Source organism: Lasioglossum baleicum, chromosome 11, assembly GCF_051020765.1.
Source record: "Lasioglossum baleicum chromosome 11, iyLasBale1, whole genome shotgun sequence".
NCBI lineage: Eukaryota > Metazoa > Arthropoda > Insecta > Hymenoptera > Halictidae > Lasioglossum > Lasioglossum baleicum.
In genome coordinates this window covers 17588490-17615899 of record NC_134939.1, presented here as the reverse complement: position 1 = coordinate 17615899, position 27410 = coordinate 17588490, and the positions used below count along the sequence as shown (strand labels likewise).

General features: G+C 46.8%; 1 protein-coding gene across 24 annotated transcripts in view; it reads right to left on the bottom strand.

The window, feature by feature from the left end:
• The window catches only part of Ten-m (teneurin transmembrane protein Ten-m), a 534210-nt gene that overhangs the window by 6449 nt on the left and 500351 nt on the right, over window positions 1–27410 (bottom strand). For 17 of the 24 annotated variants that reach the window (XM_076433904.1, XM_076433921.1, XM_076433902.1 and 14 more), the window contains 14 exons: window positions 23278–23460; window positions 18044–18128; window positions 16027–16190; window positions 13652–15685; window positions 12164–12453; window positions 11382–11628; window positions 10328–10702; window positions 9694–10029; window positions 9022–9229; window positions 7062–7088; window positions 4847–5063; window positions 3900–4735; window positions 1359–3664; window positions 294–1029 (listed from right to left, as the gene is read on the bottom strand). In XM_076433904.1, the coding sequence (XP_076290019.1) occupies window positions 294–1029; window positions 1359–3664; window positions 3900–4735; window positions 4847–5063; window positions 7062–7088; window positions 9022–9229; window positions 9694–10029; window positions 10328–10702; window positions 11382–11628; window positions 12164–12453; window positions 13652–15685; window positions 16027–16190; window positions 18044–18128; window positions 23278–23460 (8044 nt within the window). The remainder of the gene's footprint in view (window positions 1–293; window positions 1030–1358; window positions 3665–3899; window positions 4736–4846; window positions 5064–7061; window positions 7089–9021; window positions 9230–9693; window positions 10030–10327; window positions 10703–11381; window positions 11629–12163; window positions 12454–13651; window positions 15686–16026; window positions 16191–18043; window positions 18129–23277; window positions 23461–27410) is intronic. The other 7 variants (XM_076433903.1, XM_076433928.1, XM_076433927.1 and 4 more) reach the window with 4 other exon arrangements.

Sequence of the window (27410 nt, the reverse complement as noted above, 5' to 3'; positions counted from 1 at the left end):
GATCACGAGGCAATCGGTATCAAACGTAACATTGATGATCGAGAAACGATCTCCACGAGAGACGATCCATTATTTTCCACAGTTACGTGCATAATTCCGATCAAATGCATTTTTTCAATTTTTTCAAGATATTTATTAGACGTAAATTTACTAAACTAATCCTTCTAGCCTAGCAGAGAAATTGAAGTCGTTTGGTCCATTCATAAAAAAGTTATTCTGATTTAAAGTGTGCGCGTGATCAATTATGTGCGTAATGGTAGAAACAAGAGAAATTAAAGAAGCGATGAACCAACCTGTATTTGTGCTCCCCGCGAATCACCACGAATCCCCGCCCATCGTACGAGTTGAACTCGACATCGCCATATTGGACCACTCGATCTCCGCTATCATAACCCAATGCGATCTTTTCGTTATGCTCGGTCACCCCGATCACGTTGCCATTCTCATCGTAAGCGTACTGCCAATTATTCTCGGCATCGGTGACCTCCAGCACATGTCCATCGGCATTGTAAGTGATCTTCTCGATCTTAGCATCTCGATCTCCCATAGACAGTTTCCTCATCTTGATGCGATTCCTATTGTCGTACTCGAGCTCCATACGGAAGACATCCATCGCACGGATGTTCATCAGAACCGTCTTCACTCTGCCATGCTCGTCGTAGTCCGTAACGGTGTAGAACTGTTTGCTGCTGTCTTGCATCACCGATCTGTTGAACAGGTTCCTGTGGATCCTCAGATCACCGACGCCTTCCAGGATTCCCAGATTTTGATTGTACTTCAGTCGCAGCTGAGGCATCTGCTTGTTGTTAATGTCCACTTCGATGCCTGATATCCTCGCGTTTCCGTCGTACTGGTAACGGTAGCGCGCGTTGTTCAAGCCACTCTTGCTGCTGAACTTGATCTTCTCGTCCTTGACGATACCCGCGTGGTACTTGTACTCTAATCGCATCTCGAAGTTCGGCTCGTTGATGTCGATGCTGTGCACCAGGCTGGTCGTCTCCTGGTACGTGTAGTGGATCGAAGATAGTCCTGAAAATTATGATTAATGTTGAAATTCAGTGAAAAAAATTGCGTCAGTTATGTATATGTATACACATATGTATAGGATCTTTATGCCAACATTGGCCTACCCAAAATTGGGTAGATGAAATTGTTGAAAAATTTTTAAAATTCACTTCATTTAAAATTTATAAAAATCATTAAGGGAAGAAATAACATTCTATGTATTTGGTTTCTACTTGTTGCAATCGATGCAGACAATTTTTATTTTGCATAAAGATCCGCAGTCTAGTCATATACGACGTGGCAGTGAAGTCACGTATGTATTTCGCTGAACATTTCCTAGCAATGGTACTCACCGGCAAGAGTGGTCTCCAGCTTCCCAGTGTGGTCGTAGACATAAGCGACCTTGCCGCTCTGGTGAGGATACACTTTAGCCAGGATCTGTCCGTCGTCGTTATACAGAATCTCGTACGGATGTCGGTTCATCGGCGAGTAGTACTGGTACTTGTAGAACCCTAAGGAAGTCTGCAGAGAGAACGCGTGAATGTGTCCTCTGGGAGTGGTCAAGGACTGCAAAGCGCCAGCTTCGTCGTACTGTAGCAAATAATCGCTGCCTCTCGGCGTGGTCACTTTCAAGGGAAGACTGCTGAACATGTCCTTGAACGCGTAGATCATGGACGTTCCATCGCTGTACTTGATCTCGTACAACCTGCCGGCTCTGTCGAACCCGTAGGTCTCGCTGATGTCTCCCCAGGTCCAGCTGGTCAGCCTGCTGAATCTGTCGTACTCTAAATCCACTCCGGCGAAGATGCCGTTCCTAGGACCCCACTTGATCGGTCTGGCTGTCTTGTCGTAGGTCACGTTCAACAGTTCCACGTCCTCGAGGAACACGGCCACGCTGTTGCTCTCCCTGTCGTATTCCAAAGACAGAAGGACATCTCCATTGACGCGCAATCTCCTGCCAACCTGTGCGACTCCGCCTCTCATTCCTCTGTTCTTGCTGCCCTGAATCTTGCGCACGAAGTATCGCCACTCGAACCTGTTCGCCAGGTCCCCTGCGATCTCGGTTCTCTGTTTAGCCGGCACCGGGTAGCTTTCCTCCAGCAACGGTTCTATCTCGGCTAGAACGGAGTACGGCATAGTGTCCGTGCTTATGGTGTGAGCCCACGGTGTCATCTGTCCGACAGAACCATCGGCCAGCACTGTGGTCCTCTGCTCAGCCTCTCCGACCTTCGTCACCACCGACGATCCCTTGATCAGCATCGAGATCGGTTTCTTATTGTTCTGTCCGACCTTGACCACGGCTCCCTTCAAGCTCAGATCGAAGGTCAAGCTGATCACCTTTCCCGTCGGAGTGACAGCGCTGGTCAGTCTACCGAATTCATCGTAATTGTACACGTAGCTCCTACCAGTGCTGTCCAACTTGGTCTTCAGCAGTCCAGTTGGTCCGTGATAATCAAACGTCACGTTGTAATTGTCCGGAGTGCTGAGCTCGTGGAGCATCTTCATTCTGGACATCCTGAGCCTGCACTTCTGCCCCTTCGTGTTCTCGATCGAGTTCACTTGGCTGCTGTAGTCCCTCAGCAGGAACACTTTGTTCCCGGCGGTGTCCGTGACTGTGCTGAGTTTGCCGTTGCTGGTGTTCACGTTGTAAGTGAACTGGTACACGGTCTCGCCCGTTAAAATGTTCTTGGTAGCGACGTGCTGGCCGAATCGGTTGAACACGTAGATCTCCTGCGTGTCCGGTGCATAGATCTCGTATTCCCTAGCTCCGCTGGCATCGGGAATGCTAGCCATCACCGATCGGATCCTGTAATTCGCCTGATCGCCGATGTGCACCACACCATCGGGGGACACAGCTACCGCGGATATAGTGTTGAACTTGGAGGTGGACGCTAGATAGTGATCAGCTTCGAAACAGTCACACCCACGCTCTAGGCAGTTGCATTTCGACTCTGCTCCGGCATAGGGCGAGATCTTCCCGTCGGTTCCGATTACTCTCACCCTGTTGATCCTTTGGGAGTCACTTTCAGCGATGTACAGGTTCCCGGAGGGTCCGAACGCGATGCTCTGTGGCATGACCAAGGTGGCATGCGTCGCCAATTCTGTGTCAAACGACGAAGAAGGCGAGGCACAGTGAAGCGGACGTCCAGCAACGACCTTCACTCGACCGTCCGGAGCTAGTTGCAACACCATATGGTCGTCGATCATGTGGAGAGAGTTGTCCAGAGGGTTGATCGCCAATTCGGTCGGCCAGCGTAGATGGACCTCTTCGACGTTCAGTGTCCCTTCGCAGGGGATCGGCTTCCAGTGCGATTTGTGCATGTGATTGCCGATCACCGTGGTGATTATACCGTCTCTGTCCACCATTCTGATGTTTGTCCCATCGGCGAAGTATAATACGTTGTCGGCTGACACCGCCACACCTTTAGGGTATGCCAGTTTAGCGTCCCTGGCTAGCGCACCGTCACCGCAATGAGCTTCGTCACCTGGAAGACATCTTTCACCGGAACCTACGACCGTTTCCCAGTTATGGTCGGGGTCTGTGTAGTCGTTTGTGTCGCGGATACGGATGATCTGATGGGACTCTGGGTCGGAGATGTAGAGAGAGCCATCTAGGGGACTTAGAGCGATGTGGTAGCGGTAGGACACCCGCGTCGAGCTGAAAGGGAACGAGATTTTATCGTAATGCGATAATTAATGGACAGCGGATTTTACGCATTTATGACCAAAATGAGTACCGAAACCATTACATCGATGCCCTTAAATATTTTTAACATGTCCACGACGGCTTTAAATTGTATGTACCCATTTTCGTCGTAACACATAAAGCGGCCTATGCAGTCTAGCGATAATACCATAGTAATGACGAGCGAAACAGCTGGTGGATAACTTACTTGAGCCTGACGACGGTCCTGACAGTGCCGTCGACCAGGATCTTCCTGACGAGATTGAAGTCTCCCACGAATATAGAGCCATCGGAGGAGGTAGCTAAAGCCACAGGCGCGAGGAGCCGTTGTTTAGAGGCCTGTCCATCGCAATCGTAGCACTCCAAAGGTCTCTGGTGTCCATCTCCCATGGTGGTGAGAATGACTCTAGGCTTCTGCTTCAAGTAGATGTTAGAGCCGTCTCCCTTCTGCAAGATCCCCTCGTGGAAGTTGTATCTGTGATGAATATCCAGATTCCAGCCTCCAACTTCGGAGATGGACATATCATGACCGCTTAATTTGGTCGTCTGCACGTCCCAGATGATGTCCTTGCAGTCGCTGTATTCGTACCCTACTTTCACCATAGCGGTAGTCACCCCGTAGACTCTTTGCCTGTAGACGTTCAGTCTGTTCCAGGCGTAGGTGAACTTTATCACCGGGTCTGCCTCGAAGATCTTCTCGAACAGAATTCCCTCGATGGTGATCCGCAAATGGATCAGATTTAGGGTCGATGGGATCACTTCCGGGGTCAACTGCAATTGTATCGTGGACAGATAGCCAGCAGCTCGGGAACTGTGGTAGACAAGGTTTAGTCCTGTGCCAGGAATTTGTAGACTTTCTTGGATCACTTGGGACTCGGCCAAAATGGCGCTCTTGTCGGGACACGCGCCTTGGAATCCGTGTTTCCACGTTGCTAGGACCACTGGCTTCATCAGGTCGTAGTCGTGGGCGGCGCACGCGTGCGGAATGTGAGCTGGCTGCTTCTCCTCGGCTGTGCTCATCACTATCTTGTCGATGATCACCACCTTGAATAAATGCCGTTTCGTTATTCATCCAAAGTCCACCTGTGTCCACGTGTCGGGTCATTCTAAACCTAGGACCGCGAAAGTTGCTAGATTATTTAACATAATTGGTACCTCGTTCCAGGGCACGAAGACAATGTGGCTCTGAGGTTTGAACGGTGACCTGCCAAACTGCAGGGTGACAGCTCCACCACCGTTGACCAGCAGATCAAACCATCCATCGTCTCTTGTCAAGGTGAAGCCTTCCAACGGCGTGCTGGTGCTAACTCGCACTCCCATTAAACCGGTGCCAAGATGCGTGACAACACGGCCACGGACAACAGCTGATCGGCTGTCAGAAGAAGGTAACGTTAATCATCCGGCAACACACACTTTTACCGTGAACTAATGTGATTGGTTTCTCACTGTGCTCGGTCGTACGCCAAAGTAGGAGCGAGCGAGTTGACGCTTACAAGATTAGGCTTTCATCGTGTCTATCGGAACAAGGTAGCCTAACCAGGCTTTCTTCTACGTCGAACTTGATCTTTGTTATATGTTAGAATTTCAACCCTTTGTATGATTCTTGTACAGTACACAAATGATGATCAGTAGTAATCGGACTCATTGTTCCTTCAAAAAATTCACGAAAAATGTCTACGATGAATTTTGTGCATTCAATAATGGACAGGCCCGAGTATCCGGCCTTGCAAACGCCAACACAGTCGCCCGTTACTTCACCAACAAAGCAACTGCTATCATCTAATCTAAGTCCAATCTACGACGACAGTATTACTCTCTCCCGTTCACGAGTCGTTTTACAGTGTATATATACATATATATATATATATATATATATATATATATTCAAAGTAAAAGTCTCGGGAGAGCGAAAACACGGCCGGTGTCACGTCGGCATCGCGTCGGACCGGTGGAAACGGGAAGTTTGATCAAACAGGCCGATGAACTGGAAACGATTTCAAGTTTCCCAGCCGGTGTCTCTTTATTCGCACGACGTGACGGCCGCCTCTTCGTTTCCCGATCAATCGGTATTCCGTGCGTGCACGGTACACCGGGCTATGTCTTCGAATGAAACTCTGCAACTCGCTGGTAGAATCTAGTCGACCCAGTTTCAGTGCTAAAGAGGCGATTACAGTTGACGAATATTAAACGTTCTCCTAATCCCGATGCACCGATATTCGAGCCGCTTCCCTCGGGAACCAGCAATCCCCTCGGCGCTCTTCCATCAATCTATTTTGCCGGCGAATTATCATCAGGGATCATCTCAAGGGGATAGACTCTCGTTTCCAGAATTGCAAGGGTGCGGAATGCGCGTTCTCATTTCCCAATAACGCAAAGATGCGGCTTTTCAGTAGTCAAAAGCGCTGGATAGAAGATCAATCGAGGCCGCGATCGCCCTCACAAGTCCTGTTTTTCGTTTGCGAAGCGTAATTTGCATTACTGCGACAGCGAATAATGCAAATTACGTCTCGTAACCGTAAAAATAGGACTTTTCAGGGCGATCGCGGCCTAGATTAATCTTTTATCTAGCACTTTTCACCACTGAAAACCCCATCTTTGAATTATGGACTCTGGAAAAACGAGTCTACTCTATTAACACGTCCCCCCCCCCCTCCTTCCGAATTCCCGCTTTATTATCATCTTAAGCCGTGAATTATTCATGTTGCTAAATATGACCTGTGGATCTTTATTCTAGTCGTTGAAACGGTCGATATTGTTTCGTTGGTCCCTCGAAGGGCACCAGCTCCTGTATCAGCCCTTTGGCACTGAACGATCGACGACCAATTGCTAGTATAATATACACATATACACAAATAACACAAAGTCAGAAGCACAACTTAAAAGGCACGAAAGACAAAGTAGGAATAATAAGGTAACCAAACCATGCAACGAGAAAGAGTCGAACAACGGTGGATTGAGGGGACAGAGGTTGGCGAGGGTGACCTCGATGGTGGAGGAGGAAGTCGGTCGCACGCCGCATTGTAGTTTTTCGAGGGAGGTTTTACTTCCGTTTGTCGACGACTTTTCAGCGACGAGGCGCAAAAATAGCCGTTCAACTCTGGAAGAGGTGTCCTCTCCGTCTCGAATATACAATCGAACGGCTTTTCCGTAGTTTTCGATCTTGTAGTATTTCTTTTCGGTTTTGTTTTTTTTTTTTTGTTTCGGATGCAGGAGATGCATTGTTACACATGATATACCAAATATGCACGAAAATATTGGTGAAACAGCAGCAGCTATTTAACCGCTTACACTCTACGGGCAAACGCGGTATGTCGCAACCGGTTTTCATGTTCACTTTAGTCGAGCTACCTCGACGCAGTGGCTTTCTTACCTTGTATTGAAGTGATTCCAGAACATACTGACCGGGCAGCACGGATAAAACAGAGCCGAGTTAAAAATGATGTGATTAAAGGCGAAATTAGACGGAAAAGAGAGAGTTAGAGCAGAAGGGAGTGGAGAAAATCGACCGGGAGAACCATATAAAAAGTACTATCTCTGACAAAAAAGTATTGAGCTTACTTCGTATAAAAAAAACAACAAAAACTTTGTTCCCTTATCAAACCTAGAAAAATTCTTAAAAATTCCTTCAAGATACAATGTCGCTTTCAGACTAACAATAAGTGGTAGAGTTACAGTTAAAAAACAAGTGTATGGAAATTCTTTTTTCACCATTTTTCCTTGATCCTGGAACGACACTTTTCTAGAAACTGTTACAAGAGGTTCAAAAATTGCTTCCTAACATTGACATTTTACTTGGTGGATATCAAAGTCTTACGTCAGTGTCGTTCTACTAATACTGCGGACTTTCTCGAGGATTTATGCGAGGGCGAAAAGTGGTTGATTGTTGGAAGGAATTCCGAAAAAAATGTAGATATAGAAGATCGTTGGGCTGGGAGACGATCCAGTATCCGTAATTCCGTCCCTAATCGTTGTGATGGGCGCAAAGCTCGAGGCTCGAACATGGAGTCACACATTCACGCAAGCTGCACTCGGACGGACACGTGAGAAAGGATGAAGAATATGTATTTATGGAAAACTGATGATTATACGTATAATATATATATATATATATATCTATATATATATATATAGATATATAGATATAAATATGTAGATATTATCAGAGACCGATAATATCGAAGGTAGCGATAAAGACGTAGAAGAAGAAGAGAATGATAGTGAGATAGAGATATGGAGACGATGGGGCTCAGTGCAGGGCACACGCTCGCGCACACATACATACAAACATATGTAGAAAACTTTTGGGATGTGATTTCACACGGGTCACAACAACGCAGAGAATATATCATATCTATGTATACGTCTTCGTGTATTCGAATCAAGGTGTGTGTCTATGTGTGTGTGGTGTGATGTGGTTCGTGAAATCTGGCCCTCGCAAAATTTTGAATTTTCATCAAAACGATCTACGAAATTCTTTAAAATCTTTCATTCAACTATTTCCCTATTTTTATCTGTAGACGTTATAAATTGACTGGACAATGTATGTAGTCGCTTGGTCACGAAGCTTTTTAACAATCCTTATCCACCGTTTACTAGGCCACGTTTCATGGAACACCGTGTTATGTATGCGCGTGTCTTGTAGTCGTCGGGACAGCTAAAGATTACCGAGCTCCTACGGTTTCTTACAGCTTTCCATAATCCAACCAGGCTTTTAGCAGCCGCTAATCGTGTGCCTGGTAATTGGACTGCGAATCTTTATGTCGAATACAAATTTTCTACATCAGCTTCGAGAACAAGAGCCAGACAAATTTTACAACTTGGATTATTTATTGGCATTGTTAAATTTATATATTCAATAAACTATAAAATAGAAATATTCCAAGTCGAAAGAAAAATTCGGTTTCCGAATTAGAATAGCTCCGAGTGCAAAGGGTTAACACAGTGGAGCAAAAATGCAGATTCAATTCCAATGATCTCGATTAATTATTCTCGCGCGATATTTCTTTAGCCGGCCGCGCAAGACACGCGTTCATCTCGGACAGAGTCGTTCTCCGTGTGTCTGTGGTCGCCGGATCTGTATTGTTTCTGTGGACGAACTGTGTCTGGTTCAACACACGTAAAAGAGACTGCACGTAACATCAAATTCGGGACACGGACATAGATCGAACGTAGATCTCGCGTGGATCGTTCTCGTCCGACCGTGTTTATTTTGATTACATCGTTCCGCGATGTAACGACGTTACGCTATATATCGTTCCGAACGTAGAACGAGATATTGTCGTTCGGTCAGGTGAGTAGCACGTGGACCACGTCGGCGACGATTAACTCACCTCTCGTTGAAGGTCTCCTGGCGAGCATAGTTCTGCAGGCTACCCTCGTCGATCAGGAACTTCATCCTCTCGAAGAACGAGGCGGTGATGGCTGGCGGCTGTTTTCGCAAAAGTATATCGATCGGCTTCGGGGCTGACACGCAAAGCTGACTTGGTCGACACATGGGATGCGAGCAACATTCCGGATCCGCGCAATCTACGAGACCGTCTGTAAACACGTTATCAAACGGTCAGACAACATATTACATCTCTGGCTCCTTAAAGTAGATTCGTCGACACGTTGCGAAACTTTAGGGATTTGTTCAAATATTGCAAACCCTGGATTCCGATAGATTCTAGAACCCTAGGAGGACGTTAGGAGCCTTCTCTATCCTCGATTTAGGTTCATCGTTACTAGACAGCAGATCTTTGTGCAAAATATAAATTTTCTAACTGGATTACAAGAAACTGGAGTGAAATAGAAGTTGATTTTCTTTCTTAATCTGTTCAGTAGGTGGAAAATGATGTTACAATATTTTCAATTCTTCTAATGTTTTCACTGTTTTACATTACACCTACTTATTGTTGCATCAAATCATCGATTCATCGAATCCGCTGCCTGATCGTTTAACGTTAGTCTAACTCCTTAATAACAGATTCGCCAGCAGACTCCGGTGTCTCCGTGCGTTATACCTTTGTCATTGTCTCTGCCGTCGTTGCAGTTCTGTTCAAGAAGTACATTGCAATCCTTTCCATCCCAGCCCTCGTAGCATCGGCACTCCCATTGGCCATCGGTGCCGACTCTGCACGAGCCGTGCCCGGAACAGGAATTCGGGCAACCCTCCATGGTACAGTGCTTGCCATTCCAGCCGGTCACGCACAAGCAAGTTCCGTTCTTGCATTGGCCGTGCTCGTTGCACCGTGGATCGCACTGTTTCAAATTGCACAAATCGCCGGACCATCCTGGCAGACAGTCGCACGCGTTGTCCACGCAGTGACCGTGAGGGCCGCAATCCAAATCGCACAGCTCTGAAAACATAACGAAATTATCAATCACCACCCCGCAATGATACAAAGAAATTGTAATCATTTGAGTGCGGATCTTTCTGCGAAAGAAGAATTGTCTGCATCGATTGCAAGAAATAGAAACTAAATTGGACGTTGCTTCTTCCCTTGATGATACGAATTTCATCGAATGATATGAATTTCATCTACTCAATTTTTGCTATAAATGCATAAAGATCCGCAGTCTAGCAATAATTCGAGAGAATAATTTGATGGGACGAAATTGTTCATTGAAATTGGATGATCAGTCTACAAGGTTTACCTTTGGAACAGTCATCGCCAGACCACATCGCCTCGCACAGACACGTCTGTGTTTCAAGATCGAAGTTCCCGTGTCCGCTGCAGTCCGGCAAGCACTGCAGTGCCTCCTTGTCCATTTGACTGCAATCGGCTCCCTTCCAGCCCTTTTTACAGATACACGTGCCCTCCGCGCAGAAACCATGGCCGGAACAGGTGGGATGAGGACAGTCGACCTCCTCGCAATACTTTCCTTTGTAGCCGCGCACGCAATTGCATTTCCCATTAGTGCAATGACCATGCCCGTTGCAATCGGGCACTTCGCATTCGTCATGTCTCAACGAGCATTCCTTCCCTTTCCAGCCGGGATTGCATTGGCACTCTCCGTTTATGTATTCCCCTACGGTTCGGACAGACCAATTAGCTCAAGCATGCGACGGCGAAAAATTAGAAATAATTATGACTGCACGGCTTGCTGGACAGCTCGCGTCCAGTTATATCCCGTTTGACGCAACGGAACGAGATAAATCATTTATTGTACTCTCGTGTTCGAGATCTTGTTGCGCGTCGATCTTTGCTAATTTTTAGAAAGTGATGGTACTACAACTATTATACAATTCACGGAATTGTAATTATTCTGTTCAAAGTCTTAATTACTGGGAGAAAAGAATGTTATACTACCTCTACTTATATTTTATATGATATTTACCGATTTAAAGTGTGATCATAACTCTCGCTATGATGCACGTAAACGTGATTGAAATTCTGTCGAGTTTGCTCTTTTTTTAACCAGGGAAATCTTACCCACCATTAATAGAAGTTCTAGGAATAAAGAAAAAAAAATAAAAAAGGCCAAGGGGGAACACCCTTGTTGGGGCGGGGGGGGGGGCATAAAAACGTAACGCTATCCGTAGAGAGGAAAGTCACACCGTGCGAGGGAAGATTGTACTATAATTTGGGAACGACTGATGTTTCGTTTGTTGAGTGCTCCTGCGAATTTATTTGAATTTATATAGGTGAATAGGTGAACGAACGAGAGACGCGGAATACTCTATTATTTGCACATGATTCGAACTCACCACGCTGACTGCACAAGACCGGGCAAACGCTCTCGCTGCAGTCCTCACCCCCGAACCCAGGAATGCACTGGCAGTGGCCCAGAAGACATTCCCCTTTACCGCTGCAACCGTTTGGACAATTGTGCGTCATATCTTCGGCGATTACAGCTATGAACGACACTTCCTGAGGATCGCCGTCGTCGTTATACAATGAGAGGAACCAGTGACCCGGTTCCATGTAATTGATCACCTCTTTCTTGATCGAAGGCTGCGAGCAAGAGGATCGACACATTTTTAAAACATCAGACAATATCCTTCGATCGCTTTTTTTACCGTTGCTTCTTCGAGGGAAAAAATTAAAAAAAAATATCTGCGATCTTCTCCACGTTGCTCCGTTTATGCAGAAAAAAATACCGACAGAAATTTGAGAACGTTTGAGCAACTCTCGATCCAGTGAATCGAAGACACGACTTTCCGCCCGGTCGTTTCATTAATTTTTCCTCATTAAATCAAACTAATTTACCGAATAATCGGTACCATTAAAAAATGTATCATAGAAAATGTTTTTCATTTGTGTACATAAAAACGATTCCACGGACGAAGTATATAGATATTCCCCCGGGAATATTTCGGTCAATCTTCGAGAAAATTTGCCTGTCTGCCGTAACTCAGCGTCGAGGTAAAGAACGTTTCGCGGGAAATTGGAAGAGATCGTGGGGCGGGGAGGCTTGGAAAAATTGATGAGACGACGGGGCGCCTACGAGCTACAGAAAAAAAAAGTAAAATGGGGCAGTGGCACATACAATAACACTAACATGGGACGCCCTAGTGGTCCTGGCTTTGAAACCGCTCAACACCTCCAGGAGATCGTACTGCGTGTGCGTGGGAAGAGCGTTCCTCCGGGCGTAGACACCAATACTGGCTCCCCGTGGGATATTGTAGTCGAACCTCACATACGCGGCCTCCGACTGGTAGAATTGCATGTTCCAGTAGCTGTACGGCGGTATTTCCTTGCTAAGCTTCTGTCCCAAGGCGACTTGGGCGAAAGTCGTTCCGTCAGGTGGGAAAGACCTGGCAGGAAAAGTTCTCGCACCTGGATAATTGGGGACAGACGTTTTAGTACCACCTTTTTCTTTTCACGCGGAGAGTCGGTTTTTCTACGGGGAGACGTTCAAAACTCGCCTCAAATCCTTTTAACCCTCATGTCCATAAAATTTGAAAAATCATAGGGAATGGAAATATTCCAGTACGGAAGAAATGTTTAATTTTTTAGTGAAAATAGCTCCGAGTGCAATGGGTTAATATATTTGTTGCCCAATAGAAAATTTATTGCAGATACATACAAACTATATGTATTTGAGATACAAAGATGTGCATTGAAACCATAAGGCGGAACATCATTGAACATTGTAGAAAATGTTTGTTACCGACATAAGGGTTATTATTCCTCCATGAAACAATTCTTCTTTCTCTCTCTCTTTCGCGCAATTATTTTGCAATTATTCACTTAGTCCCCGTATGAAAACTGACGGTTCCTCTCCGTCGTGACCCAGACTAGATATTAAAAAACTGCGAGGCTCTTTCTGTACTTGCTAGGCTTTGCGCGTCAGCGAATTTTATACAGTTTCTAGACACACGTCGTCTCGCGAGAGCTAATCGCGTTAATTGCTACGTCAACTCGTCTCGCACGGTTCTAATTTCGGCTAAATTATGTATCTTCTATCTTCATTTTCATCTATTATATAATAGCATTCTTTTTTTCTTTTTCGGAAACACAATTCATGAATGAGCGAGGAGGTTCTTAAATTTCTAAACTACAGCTAGACTTATCAGATAGTTCCGTCACCGTTTCCTTAGAGATGAGTACACCTTGATCACACTCTTACCACGATGCACCACTACGGTTAGGCTAACTAATGAGTAGACTGCGGATATTCATGCGTTTATTATTGAAATTCGATAGAACTTGGTATCATTTTTATTTGTTTCGAATCTACAAAAATATCTTCTGAATAAAAATCAAAAATTGCATAAACATCCGCAGTGAACTAATGAGGTAGTAGAGCAACGGAGAACAAACTCACAAATGAAAAAGTGAAATATCTCTGGACAGTAGAACAAGCTTTCTTCAACCACTACGTTTCTACCACAGACTAGACATCGATTCAAGCATAGAGTAAGCGAGCACAGCGATCGAAAAGGGGGGTTAGCGGAAACCGGAAGACACCGTGTTAGGAAGAGAGTAGAAAGAGAAAGATTAGACGAAAGATTCTTCGAAAACGGGGCCTCACCTTCCAAGATCAGTATAGTGGGTTCGGGGGGTAACGGGGTAGTTGAGGAGCACTCTGCAACGGTGCTTTCTGTCTCTGTGCTAGTGGTAATCGACTCGGTGTACACCGTGGCATTGTCCTCGTCGGTAGCTACGGAATAATTCTCGGTGGTGGTCTTTACCGACAGTTCGGTCAGATCCTCTTTTTCCCGAAGGTCTGACCCCGCCTCCAGGACCCCTGTCCCGAAAGGTTGTTCGTCGGTTGATTGACTGACGTTATGGTTGTCGTTGTCGGGGAACAAGTTCAGGTTCTCGTCGACGGCTGAAAAGTTGTCCCACTCGTCAGAGGATGAGCCCATGCAGGGACAAGAGCATTCGCATTCTCCACCTGCCCAGATAGGAGACGGTGGAGAAGATGGTGGCTGCGGGGGCGGAGGCAGTCGATTATCGTTCTCCAGCGATGCCGAGCTGCTAGCAGCCTTCATGCTAGCGCCTTTAGGCTCTTTCGGTTCTTCGTGAAGCTCTTGCTGCACATTTACGCCGGAAGAACCGGTGGGTACCGAGACGGACAGCACGTAAAGCGGTTTCGAGGCTGCGGGGTCTCCGGAAGCGATGGTTATGTTGACAAGCACCCGGGATGAAGATGAAGATGACGATGACGAGGATTCGGGAGATTTCTGGACGGGGACCTCGACGATCTCCACCCGCTGCACCACGGGGCTCGTTTCAGGCTCCTCTCGCTTCGGCTCTTCCTTCTCAGCCTCGTTACTCTTCTCCCTGAACTTCTTCTCGAATTCCCGAAGGAAGTCCTCGTCCTCTCTGGTGATCACTCGCAGGTCGCTAGCTTTGTGGACCGCGCGATGAACATTGAGCGCCTCGAAGTCTTGTTGCTTGGGGTCCGAGCTCTTCTGATTCAGTTTCACGATCTCCACTTCCTCGTGACCGTAATTGTAGATCGGTAGAGGGTAGTCCCGCTGAGGCTCCTCGGATTTCTCGCTGCTCGCGTGACCGGGTGCCTCAGACTCCGAAGAAGAGTCTTCCCTGGAGAGCTCTCGGATCTCTTTCACCACGCCCGTCGAGCTAGCGTGATTTCGGGAAGCTTCGTTTTCGGCGCTGTCGCTCTCCGAGCTCAACGGTGGTGGCTGCTCGTTCTTCGCCTCTTCCGAGGAATCGAGACTCGTGGATAGATTCTCAGCAGTGCTCGAGGACTCGGCGGAACCAGAGTTGATCGGATCGATCTCGCTCGTTGAACTTTCCTGCTCATCGACGATTTCTTTCGAGGCTTCGGGAGACTGTGTGCTACCAGCATGGTCGCCAGGGACGTCTGAACTCGCATTATCCGTCGAATCAGGGGCTGGCTCGGTTGTAGAGGGTTCGGGATTGTCGGTGGTAACTGGATCAGTGGTGGCAGCGAACGAAGAACTGTCTTCGCTGCTTTCGGTCCCCGAAGACTGGTTCGCTGGTTCGTTAAGTGAATCGAGACTGGAGGGTGAAAAAGCTGAGGGAAGGTCAGAGAAAGGATCTAGGTCCGCGGAGACAGGGGTGCTAGTTGAGTCGTGCGAGTGGTTAACGATCGAGGAGTCAGAGATGCTCGGAATTGTCGATCCTGATCGCTCGATCGGGTTGTTCCCAGCGTTGTCGATGAGTTTCTCCGTCACCCCGGGATCGTCGGCGACCTCGGTCTCATGCACAACAATCTTACCAGGACGATCCTCGTCCGATGAGGTCGTCCGCTGCGTGGAGGTCTCGACCTCGGAAGAAGACGAGTCTTCCAGGTATTTAGGGGATGCGACAGTTTGGTGCAACGCATGCTGGTTATAGGTGTCCCTACGGTTACGGGTGTACACGAAGTCTAACATGCGACCCGACGGGTTAATACTACCTCCTGAAGACGTCTGCTGCCTTGCCCGGCTGTTAGACTGCGACGACGACGTCGCCACCGCTGTCGAGGTCGTCTTGTTCGCCTCGGACGTTAACGTTTTCGAGTCCGCATTTTCGCCGACCATCACCGTGCACGCTTTCGTGCTCTGGTACGACGGGGTAACTATGCTCGACACTGCAACGGGAAAGTCGATCGTTAACAAATAAATCTTTGGTTGCCAGGGAAAACGCCGTATGTCACAATTTTAAAAAATTCCAGTTTCAACATTAATTGACCTTTATATGATAGTATAGGATTTACGTATTTACCAGAAAAAAAGTCATAGAAACAAATTCGGAAGGCCCGAAAAAATAATGCAATTTAACCGATGTCCTATGTCAAAGCATTAGCGATCAAAACTTTGAACGGCAATAACTCGAGAGTGAAATATGCACTAGAATTGAAATTGAAGAGTTCACAGAGGAACTTTTGTACTGATACGAACAGATACGAACATAAATTGAAGGAGGACTTACCAACGACGTAGGCCAGCACCGATGTTATGCACACCGAGATTATGAGCAAAATCATGGCAATCAACTTCCAAGTGCACCAATCGACCCCTCTGACGAAATGGCACCGGATGCTTGGTCTTCTCATTGGGATCATCGAGGGCGCGTGGCCGTACGGTAAAGGTACCCTGCACACGTCCAATCATTTCTCATTTAATACTTGAAATAATAGTCGAAAGTATTTAAAGCATAAAGCATAAAGCTGCGTGTAAGTACAGCGAAGCAACGTCGATGAACTTTGTTTTGTCTCTTGCCGCATTCTTTTCCTTTTGCAAGGAGAAATAAATTCGGTTGCTTCGGCGTGGACACGGCTTTCGGTTAGGATCAGGGCTTGCAATCCAGCAAAGTGAGATCCGCGTAATTTTTTGTATCGAAAATGGCGCGGGATTACAAACCCTAATTGGGACGCGTTGCTGACCGGAAAGAAAAATTTGTGTGCGCCCTTTCCGGATCGGAAATGACCCGTTTTTTGTGGTACAGCCGTGTTATTAATGGTTCAAACGACGCAGCATGATTTTCTTCGAGGAGCGTTTGCGAACTGGTGCGAGGGTAATGCCGATTTGAAAGCGAGCGGAGGCAGCGCGCGTTACAGGGCGTTTGATACAGGAGAAAATATATTTGTGCACGGTGCGGTGCGGTGGTGTGCTTCCACGCGAGCGCACAGGCCCCGGAGTATGTTTATACTGAACGTCGGTCGCTTCCAAGTAACTCAGAAATGTCTAACAAAAATATTTAAACGGGATGGCCGGTTCCCGAGTGCGAGGCCGCCTGTTTGCTTTCGTTGCATGACGCGATAATGGAAAACGAAAGCCAGACCGTCTTCGCGGAGGTCTTTCTCCACTTTCCTATTCCGACCTCCCGAAAAATCACACGAAATCCTCTCTGGGGCCGCGCGGCTGATACCCTCGGCAATCCCCTAGCTCCCTGATCAACGAATTAATAACGACCGGCCATCTTCATGCAAAACTACAATTGTCTACCTCTATTCCAAAAGGTACAATAGCTATACGAGGAAGAAAGGGTTCCGCGACATTTTTTATCGATATCGTGTGCAAAATAATGCTCTTTTAGGTTGAAAGATAATTATCATTCTTTTCTCGGTTGGTCGGTTGTTAAATAAGATATTAAGATGAAAGTGTTTCATCTTCTCTAATTATTGAAACAATAAAAATGATTTCATAAGCAATTAGACTATCTTTCATCCTAAAAGCATTGTTTTGCGCGCAATGTCAATAGGAAATTGGTACACAATTCTTCGTTCAAGTAGTTTCAGCAAGCTTACTGGAATAATTTACGAGAACGGGAATTCGCAGGACAGTTTTCCATGAATGAGAGCGTAAGTACTGTGGATGCGATGCGACGCGACGCGACGCGTTCAAGAGAAGTCACTGAATCAAGCGCGGCTGCTGTAGTAACATTTTGACCCGGGCATTGTCAAGACGCCGTTTACACGGAGTTTCATGGACTGCTGCTGCAGTGACAATGTTCCGGTGACCTTGACAATTCCGAAATGCAGGAAGCCAGTCACGGTCGAGTGCATAAGGCAGAGAATGGTGGTCCTCGAGAGGAATCCCCGCGGCGCGGCGACGAGGCTCCGAATCGTTTAGCAAATTTTCGAGTGCGCACTCGAGAGATCCCGTGAATCGGAGGGACGCGATTTTCCACGGTGTCTCGTGGACAAAAAGCGCGTTTCTCAATCGATGACATACCGCCTTCAAACATTGACTCATTGTACGCCATTGAATAGATGATTCACTGGACATCGAGTGTGCGCGCACCCTCTTCAAGAAGAGAACGAAGAAGCCAACGTGTTCGGTCACGGCTGGTTCGTCTCACCTCTCGTGACTTCTCCAAAAAATTTCTTACCGGATTTTTCCCGCGTTCTATTCTTTCGTTCGACTTTTTTTTTCTCCTCCGGTCAGCGATTTTTCAAGAGCCAATAGGGTTATTGCGAGAAACGCCAGAGACCGAATAGGCTTACCTGTCCATGTTGTTCTGCAGCTCGACCTTTATTGGACTATTCCCCGTGGACTGATTCTTGTTGTTGTACTCATTCTTCGGTATCTCTGAAAAAAGAGAAAGAACAGAACGATACAGAGGGAATTTGTTGCGTTAGCGGATCGACGAAATTTCTCGTGGGAAACGCCGCCCTATTTCCCTCCCTGGACTTTTATCCAAGCCCTACACACGTATAATATCTTCGCCCTTCGCCGAGCTCCGGCCAAATAATTCATTCGCGTGTCTACACGTTCGCTATTCCCGACGAGAATACAATAGGAACGAGTTCGTCCTCGAATCGCAAATATTTTCGCCCGTTAATGACGCAACGTTTCGACACAATGCGCTAGAAACTACTTCTACAATTTGGGGCTCCGTTGTCCGTCATCTTGGAACACTCTCCAGTGCCCAAATTTTCTCTAATATCTGCAGTGGGTGTACAAAGTATTCGTACAGCTTTTAAAAACCAATAACTTTTTCCTAAAAATATAATAGGCGGTCTCTTTTGGTTTTTTAGATATTCGAAAAAATGCTTTTGAAATTTGAGTTAGCTCTGAGTTAGGTTTAATATAATTTTTCATTATTAACTGCACTTTTTATCACATATTATTCTCAATTATTATTAATAGAAACTGGAAAAAAGAATTTTTTCAATCATAGGGAATGGAAATATTCCAGCTAAGAAAGGATTAAATAAACCTGAAATAAAATTAATAACACGCCGACTCGATGCTACAAGGCGATAGGTCAACTACCAGGGAAGTGTTTTACTCTTTCCAATTAAACACAGCAACATCTCGAGGCGCGCCACGAAAATAATTGAAGAACGATTGACCCACAAACGAAGAGATAATCGGTCTCGAAGACTAATTCGCGTCGCTAAGCAACGAAATAACGGCGCAGCTGAATAACGGAGCAGCTTAATTGCACCACGACTTTCGACGTATTTGTTGCTGGATTCGGAATTAGTTGGGTACACATAATTAGAGACTGCAGGAAGCAGCGTCGGCATAGGCGGAGGGTTCCACGGGAAAATAAATTAAGCAACACAGCAGAGCTTTTTCTGATCACCATTCCGCGTTTTGCGATGCCAGACGCGACGCCTTTTCTTTTGGGCATAGTCCCCGGTACACGCGAACCACGACGACCAGGGAAAAAGAGGAAGAAGAGAGACGGGCGAACGAGGCCCGTGTTGAATCGATAAGTACATGATTCATCGTGGTTTCGGTTTGAATTTCAAGCGACCGAACCGCAAGGTGCATGATGAAAACTGAACACCTTAAGGAAACACCGTAAGATCCCCGGGCCAGCACGCTTCCTCGCCCCCGCGTCGTCAAATCGATGCTGGTTTTTCTACAGCGTCGGTAATCGATCCCAGGTTCCCTTTTTTCTGGAGATTCCCCGCTCGATTCAATTTCGTTCTTGCCTCGGACCGAAATGAGACGCGTGGCTGTTGATTCATAATCAATTTGTAATCAGGACCGCGTGGGGAGCCTCTTGCTCGCGTGCTGTCTCTTCGGAGCTATTCACCAGACGATTATAATAAATCATTTTGAAGCTTGCATCGCTTTGTGCTCGATCGTATTTTAATGAATATCTAATAATAAGATGAATATCTCGATACTCGGTCTTTGGCGTATTTTATCGAGCCACACTCGTGATGAAAAAATCTTGAACAAAGTCTAGCAAATATAAATATTACGCCTTTCTTTTTAATCGAAACAAAATTTGGTTCGTTTGCAATTAATATTTAAGCATTGAAATAAACGTGACTATATCTTTTCTCTTCTACGACATTTTTGGGGATAAACACGTTTTAATCATTGTAACTGCAAAGCAAAAACTAATGTAATGATTAACTTGCGAAAAATTCAGTGCAGTATATAAAGCAGAAGCAAAGTTACAGATTTTTGATCGTCTCCAGGTCGTTTCGTCCCACTGTGTCGGCGTGGTGTGCAACTCCATATAATATCGGATCGAATGTTGCGCGTGTGTGTGCGTGTGTGCGTGCGTGTGTGTGTGTGTGTGTAGGCGAGTAGAACGGTGTCCAACATTCGCCGAGAAATTCCGTCAAAGAACGCGGCCACAAAGGAATATCCTGAACTTTCATCTTTCACGGATCATCGAAAGAACATCGGCGGAGAGAGCTAGCCGCACGAAAATCGTTCCGTTCACGCCACCCCCGCGTCGATTTTGATAGGAAGAACAGGTAAAAAGGATCTCGCACTCTCGACATCGCCCTTTGTCTTCCATTGAACAGAATCCGCTGGTTCACCCTTCATCCGTGTTCACCCGCGTTCACCGGTTACATGTTGAACCATTGAGGTCCGTAGTATGAAACCGGAGCGTGGGAAGAGCCCCGTGGACCCGTGAAAACGGACCCCATGCCGATAATTGCAGGTGTTGGCTCTGGTCGTTTCGGCTCCAAAATCCGATGATTATGGCGTTTAGGCAGATATCCGTGATTACGGCGATCCCCGGCGCGCCGACGCGCCTTTTGCTTCTTCTTTTGCGGAATGATGGCCCGCACGAGACGACTAATGCGCCCAGCCTCGAATCACCATGGGGATTATGTCTATGGTTAGCGTGTCGGAATTGGTTTTAATGACCGACTCGCACGATGATTTACTACTTTCACGGTTCCACGAGCCTGAGAAGCGAGCCTCGCCCTTATATTCTATGGGGGTAGACGATCCCCTTCGACGAGTTTCCGCGAAACGCTTGCCGAGGATATATTCTCTCGCGTTCTATCAAACAGCGTTACCGTTTCAACAAGCGTACTTGTGCAAAACAAAAATTGTCTGCATCGGTTGCAAGAAGTAGAAACCAAATTGAATGTTACTTCTTCCCTTAATGATTTTATTAGAGGAGAAGTCATATATCGTCGGCCTCATATGAAAATTGCCTAAGTCAAAGTAAAAAATCGATTTAAAGCGAAACTATTTGCTTTACACTAAGATTTTTCAAAAAAATTACCCTCAAACCGTAGAAATTGAAGTACCTAACAAGGCGAAGCTGAAAAGCCAATTTTCATAAAAAATGGTCTTGGACAGTTTTCATATGAGGCCGAACGATATCGATGTTGTCTTATTCTTTCGTCCAGCAGTGTAACACCGGAGGGACGAAGAAAACCGCTGAAAGCGGAACGTTTGCGAATAGACGTCAGTTTGAGCCCTCGATAAACGATTACCTCAAGGCGACGAAGAAAGGAAGTCAGCGGAGAATACAGTCGAGGCGGAAGAATGCAAAGAACGTAGACGTGTCCAGATGTAGGATAGAACAAGTTCGAGTTTTAGAAAAACGTAGACTGTAGACGGATGATTGTGTCGCTCTGGCCGAAGGGTCGAGTATGGTCGTAAGGATTCGGCCTTAGGCGTGTCTGTGGTATTCTCCGGAAGGTTATGAGCGTCGGCCGCTGTCATAACCGTGGGTCAATGAGTCGAGAGATCATAAATCACGTTTCGAGCGGTGGTGTCCCACGGTTTTCGAAAGGATGGCGGCGTTTGAAGTGGCGCGATGCTGCCCGAGCGTGAAAGAACCAAAGAACGCTAAGTATACAGATGGCCGGGGCTGGTAAGGAGCAGTTTTCTGGCGCCTGGTGCACGGTTTCCCGAGGACCGTGGAAAATTTCCTCGAGCCTCCGAGTTGCACGCGAAGCCAAACAAGAAAAGAACTTGTCCACGGTTGTCTAAGGGTGCTTGTGCCATCGGCCGTGTTCTCTCTTCTCTCTTCTCTCTCTCTCCATCTCTCGGTCTCTCTGGTGGAACACGGGGAGCCACTCGAGCCATCGGAAAAGGTCGGCCACGTTGTTTTCCCTGGCGTCGATACACCCATGGTGCTAAAGTGTCTCGGGAAAGCGCTGTTCTAGAGCGTGCTTTTCTTCTCTCGAGTGCATTCGACCCGCCGCACCGAGAATTTCGCCGGTTATCGTCCCCGGTAAATTCGAGTGTCCCGTTTGAAAGATTCCCCAGTATGTAGCAGCAGCGTTCTCCACGGGATAGTTTTCCACTTTTCAACTTTTCGGATCAATGGAAATTGTTTCTTTCGCCGGAGAGCCAGGTTGCTCCTTTCTCGCACAGATTCCGCACGATTCCCATCGAATCTGCTCAATTTTCGAACCGGGAATGCGGCAAATTTGAATTCGACGAACCACTTCCAGGGATTTTGACAATGGAAATCGAGCGGAATCGAACAGACTTCGATTCCCCCTATCGTCGAACTTGATAAGGTTTCTCTCGAGAACTAATACCACTCGGAGCACGTTTCTCTCTATCCCTCTCTTTCTCTCTCTTGGAACAACTGTTTTGCTTCGGAAGAGACCACGCGAGCAACGCGCAAGATACGAAAACTGCTTTGAAATGTATCTTTATGCAAGCACTGTCCAGGTCAGCTTTCCGACGATAGCTTCTACAAACAACCAGGTCGTGTCTTTAGAAAAACCTCGAGATATTTAGCCAGAATTTTTGCTGGAAAGTCCTGAACGATAAGATAGCGGAGAGGTCTCGGGAAATTATCTCACCAACGCTATCGGTTGCCACTGTGATTGCAGAGCTTGCTACCCTTGTCGGAGATGTCACTCGCCTTCCCACGCATTAAGCATTCTTAGGCGCTGTCCTTGATAAAACAGTGTCGGTGGAAGCGTTATCGCCGGACACACCTCCTCCGAAAACTGACTTTCTCCCCCCAGGAAATGTTTTTCCTTTCAATTTCGCTCGTCAAACGTCGGCCTGTCTTCCTGACCATTCACGCCCGGAGATGTTTGTGTTTCTGCTCGACGCTAACTAATCGATCTTCTAGGAAACGAGGATGGGCGGGTGGTGCTAATCGATGAAATGCCCGGGACTCTACCAAAAACGTTACACGGCGAGCTGTCAGTGACCGGATCATCTGCTGTTGCTTTCGCAACCCTAGATAACTAAACTCTGGTACGTAGTCGAACGAATGCAACCAAAATTTCTTTCGCGAACAACAACTTTTCCCTGTAGATATCTCAATACTCGTGTATATCGCGATGCACGAAGGAATATCCATTAGTTTATAGTCAATTTGCAAGGTGCAATTTTTCGAGGAAACGAAAGAGTGGCGACGTCACCGAAGACGTCTCGAGGAGGCGTCTCCTCTTCTTATTCTGGGGATCGAGGGGCGGCGACAGGCTCAATGAATAATAATAAGTAGGAAACACCCCATATGTCGGATCGAACCACCCTGAAGACTTACTTGGTATACTGTAGAAGCCGCCGGATGAGGTGCGTACGAGGCAGGACGGCTGGAGTTCGGGATCACGCTCGTGGTCGCTGGCTCCGTGACTTCCTGGCAATCTTCCGTTGACACGACTCATTGTAGGGTTACGGGGAGGCACATCGGGCGGCCCCCGTGGCGCCGAATTGTCCAACAAACACCCTGTAACAATCCAGAGAACATGGGTCATTTGTTTGTTCACCTAACAAACCCCAATTCGCAATAATCTTCGCACAATCGATCAATCAAAACTCTTATTCCTCCTGTTGTACATTGAAAGTCAGGCCGGCATCTTGCACCAATTATGCACAATACTAACGCATATGTTCCAACAGCCGAAGCTTAACACTCGGAATGCGACCAGAGTAATAATTGAATCTTGTTGACTCCGGTAACTACGCGACCGATGCAAACAAATGCAGATCTCGGACATCAATGCCAATCTCGCAAGCATCGATTGTCTTTCCTTTTCACATGTCGGTTCTCTTTTCTATTCCCCGCTTAGGCTCTTCCCCTACTCTTAAACTTCATGTACGTAGCAGTGGAAAGAGATTTGAGAGTAATGGTGGGGGAGACCTTGCAGTCCTCGGAGGGGAACAAGTTGGAACTCCCTGATGTAAGAAATTGGTCACGGAAAGAAAGTTGCGATGTTGTAGTAGAAATCGCAGTTTCACAGAAATCCTACAGATTTTCGTGTCACTTCTTTCGTAAGATCTAGCAGACTTCGTAAAAGGGTGTTTGCGACCCAGTGATCAGGATAGACTTCACCAAGAAGGAGAGAACAGAGTTTGAACGCCCTTGGCCCATCGTTGCGGTCCAGATTACCCAACCTAGGTCTCTTTTCTTTTTCTTCTTCTTCTTCAACTCACCGTCGAACAATGGCCACGCGTAATCCTGGGCAGGTGGCCAGGCGATTTTCACCGGGGCAAAAGGGTTGAGCCGATCTCGCGATTAGGCACGTTTCACACGACCAGGCTTTCGCCGCTACACGGATTACTCGCGAGGTAGAGTGACCCAGAATCGCGGAGCTCTCCTCTGTGCCCACCGCGGTGCGAAATGAACATTTTTTTCAAGCCAGACCCCACAGCTTCGTCGAGAAAATATTCTCCGCAACATAACGCACGCACGGTGCCATTGATTTTTTCTACTCGGAGATTTATCGAAAGCTCTCCTTCGACACCGCGTTAGCTCCTTCCGAGGAACGGTCTTCATTTGATCCATATTGAAGAGACCAAGCAACAGCTCTCCGTCAAGCAAGTACGTTATTGAATATATTGGTATCTAATCTGAATTACTAAACATTTAAGTATTTTATGTATATCGTATACAATGAAAAAAATCATGTGGAATGGAATTATTGTTGGTCGAAAGAAATGTTTAGCATATCGTGGGCACACTTAAGAGCGTATGGTTTGCCGAAGAGTCACGAGTGCTCACGAAACCAGATACTCGAAAAATTCGGTCTCCCATAGCCGGTGGCTCGTTTTTCGATTTTTTCGAAGTCGACCCTGGCAACGGAGCAGTTGGCCGCGTCCCTAAGTCGATTATAATCCCAGCCCTTGCTCAGATTCCGAGCACCTCGACCTCTCATTGTATCGAACATCCTAAAAAGCTGAACAGAGCGGTGCGGATAGGGTGACCGGCCAGAAATTCGAGCCGCGTTCTTTTTTACGACTAATAGCCAATGAACTGGATCCTATGGAGCCTTTCTTCTCGCGTCTGCAAAGAGAACATCCTCCGGAGGAACGCGACAGGAAGTAAGGGACGATAGGATTCGAACCGTCGAGGGAACATACCGAACCTAGACTCGATAAAATAATAATAATCAAAATATCTGACGCCTGGAGGAGAAGGTTGCCCAATATATTCAGGGAAACGTGCATCCTCAAATTCGAATAGATGTTTTCACCCCTTCAACGTCATAGTTCCCATAATCAGCCTGTATAGAAGATGAACCACACCTTTCGATTTTTCTTCCGTTCGCGATAATTAATTTCTCTAACGATGTCACGGAGTAACAAGATTCCTATCTTCCACACGTTTTGTATTTTTTGATCCAGTTACGTGTCTTGCAATTATTTCCAAAGGGTCGGAAGGGTCGGTACGTGGGACCTTTAATACAATTATTCGTCGAGCGTGTACGTTCCGTAAATACGTTATTACATTTTATGAATTAATGAATTGTCCAATGGCTTTCAGCGAAAACTAATTTCTGCAGGCAATGCTTAAACGGATTTAATGGTTCGTAAAATGATTACCTTATAAAACACAGAATATTGTTTCATCCACTTTGTTGCTTATATGCTTACATCGAACGGTGCTCTTTCTTTATCGTATGAACATTTGCATAATGGGAGAATAACGCGGAAATACTAGCAATAAGAAAAACTCATTTGTTTTCTTTTTTTGTGTCCAGTTTCCTCGAGCCTCTTATCTCGTCGATTCGTTTCGGAGTCACAATCCCCAGAGGGCATGAACTTTTATCCGCTCGCATATTTTTCCCAGCGTCCGATACAGTATTAATTCGTTCCGGTTCGAAAGCTAATCCAGACACGAGACTAACCCTTGTCCATTTTCTCCGTTCCGCTCCCCAAAATACGTCGATTCTGCCATGCAGTACGTGACCAGGGTCCCGAATCGTTCGCTCACTTTTCCCTTCCCCTTGGAATGGCAGTAAACGCCCCGCTCTCTCCTTCTCTCTCTCTCTCTCTCTCTCTCTCTCTCTCTCTCTCTCTCTCTCTCTCTCTCTCTCGTCGATTCACCTCTCCGTGTCGCGCTTTACTTCTAAACGATTTAACACGGTCCCCGGATTTCGTACAAAAATTAATTCAATCCTCCAATACATTTTATTTCCTATTTGATCAGCCACTCTCGATCGGCTCACGAAACTCCCAGCCAATTTTACGACTGCGGGGCTTGTCTCCCGCCGGTCGCTCAACATTATTTACTTCTCTTTACGCCGGAACGTTAAAATCAACGGGCTACGAGCGCCGTAAAATATTCTCCGTGATTGAACCGGCAGTCTTCGTCCCATGCTTCAAAAAACAGTTGTATCCTACTCTAAATTATATTAAAAAATTCAACGATTCTTCTACCACTTTGTTCCGATGACAATCGTGTACGAATCAAGACCATAGTTCGCCCTCCGGGGCAAGCCCCAGCTCCCTAGAAGTCGAGAGCGTCTAAGCCACGCCTACTCGTACACACTGTACATTCCGCGCGAAAAGAACAAGATAAATCATGTTCTACAGCCAGTCCTCTATCACCAGTGTCTCCCTCGAACGTCACTCCCGGCATCAAAGTACGGTTGAGAGCATCTTCAACAATGAAAAGTCCATTTTTTCTCTTTTTCCGGAACAGTGGATCCTCTTGATTCGAGGATGAGACGTTTCTCGGGTTGCTGCGAATCGGTCCATCGGGAAGAAAAGGTATTTTCCAAGGTACCTGAGGTTCAGGGATGGTTCTCGCGTTCTCTAATAAATTCCATTAGGCATGGGCTCTTGCTTTTGCGAAGGGTCCCGATATTATGTTACGCGTTTTCACGTGCACGGTGAATGGACGAAGCATCCATTACGCGGCCCGGTGCGACAACAACCGTCGAGATCGAGCTCATTCAGCGTGGGTCTCCTTTCGGGGCCAGTGAGGCCCAGATCTCCCTTTCTAGGGATAGATCCCTGGAACCCAACGGCTCAACCCAGCCGAGGATAATTCGATTCAGCTCTCCGGTGGTTGGACGCGAGCGTCCTCTGTGCGAGCACGAGGCTCATCCTGGACACTGGATTACCGGATAGCGGTAGCTCTGACCCGTAGACTCGTCTTTTGTCGAGGTTACGAGACTCTCTCTCTCTCTCTCTCTCCCTCTCTTATATCTTCACGCTCCGCCTTCCATCCTTTTCCTCCCTTTCTCCACAGGCTGCTCTTTTGCTCCCTTTGACGCGACCCTACGCACCGATCAAGAAGAAAGGATCCTCGAAGTAACGACCGGCACAATGACTACTCCCGCCGATCTATTAGGAAGAATAACGACGTGCCGCATGCGACTCACGCTCCGATGAATCTCTGAGACCCCGCGAACACCAGAACACCACCCTTTGCGACAAGCTACAAAGACG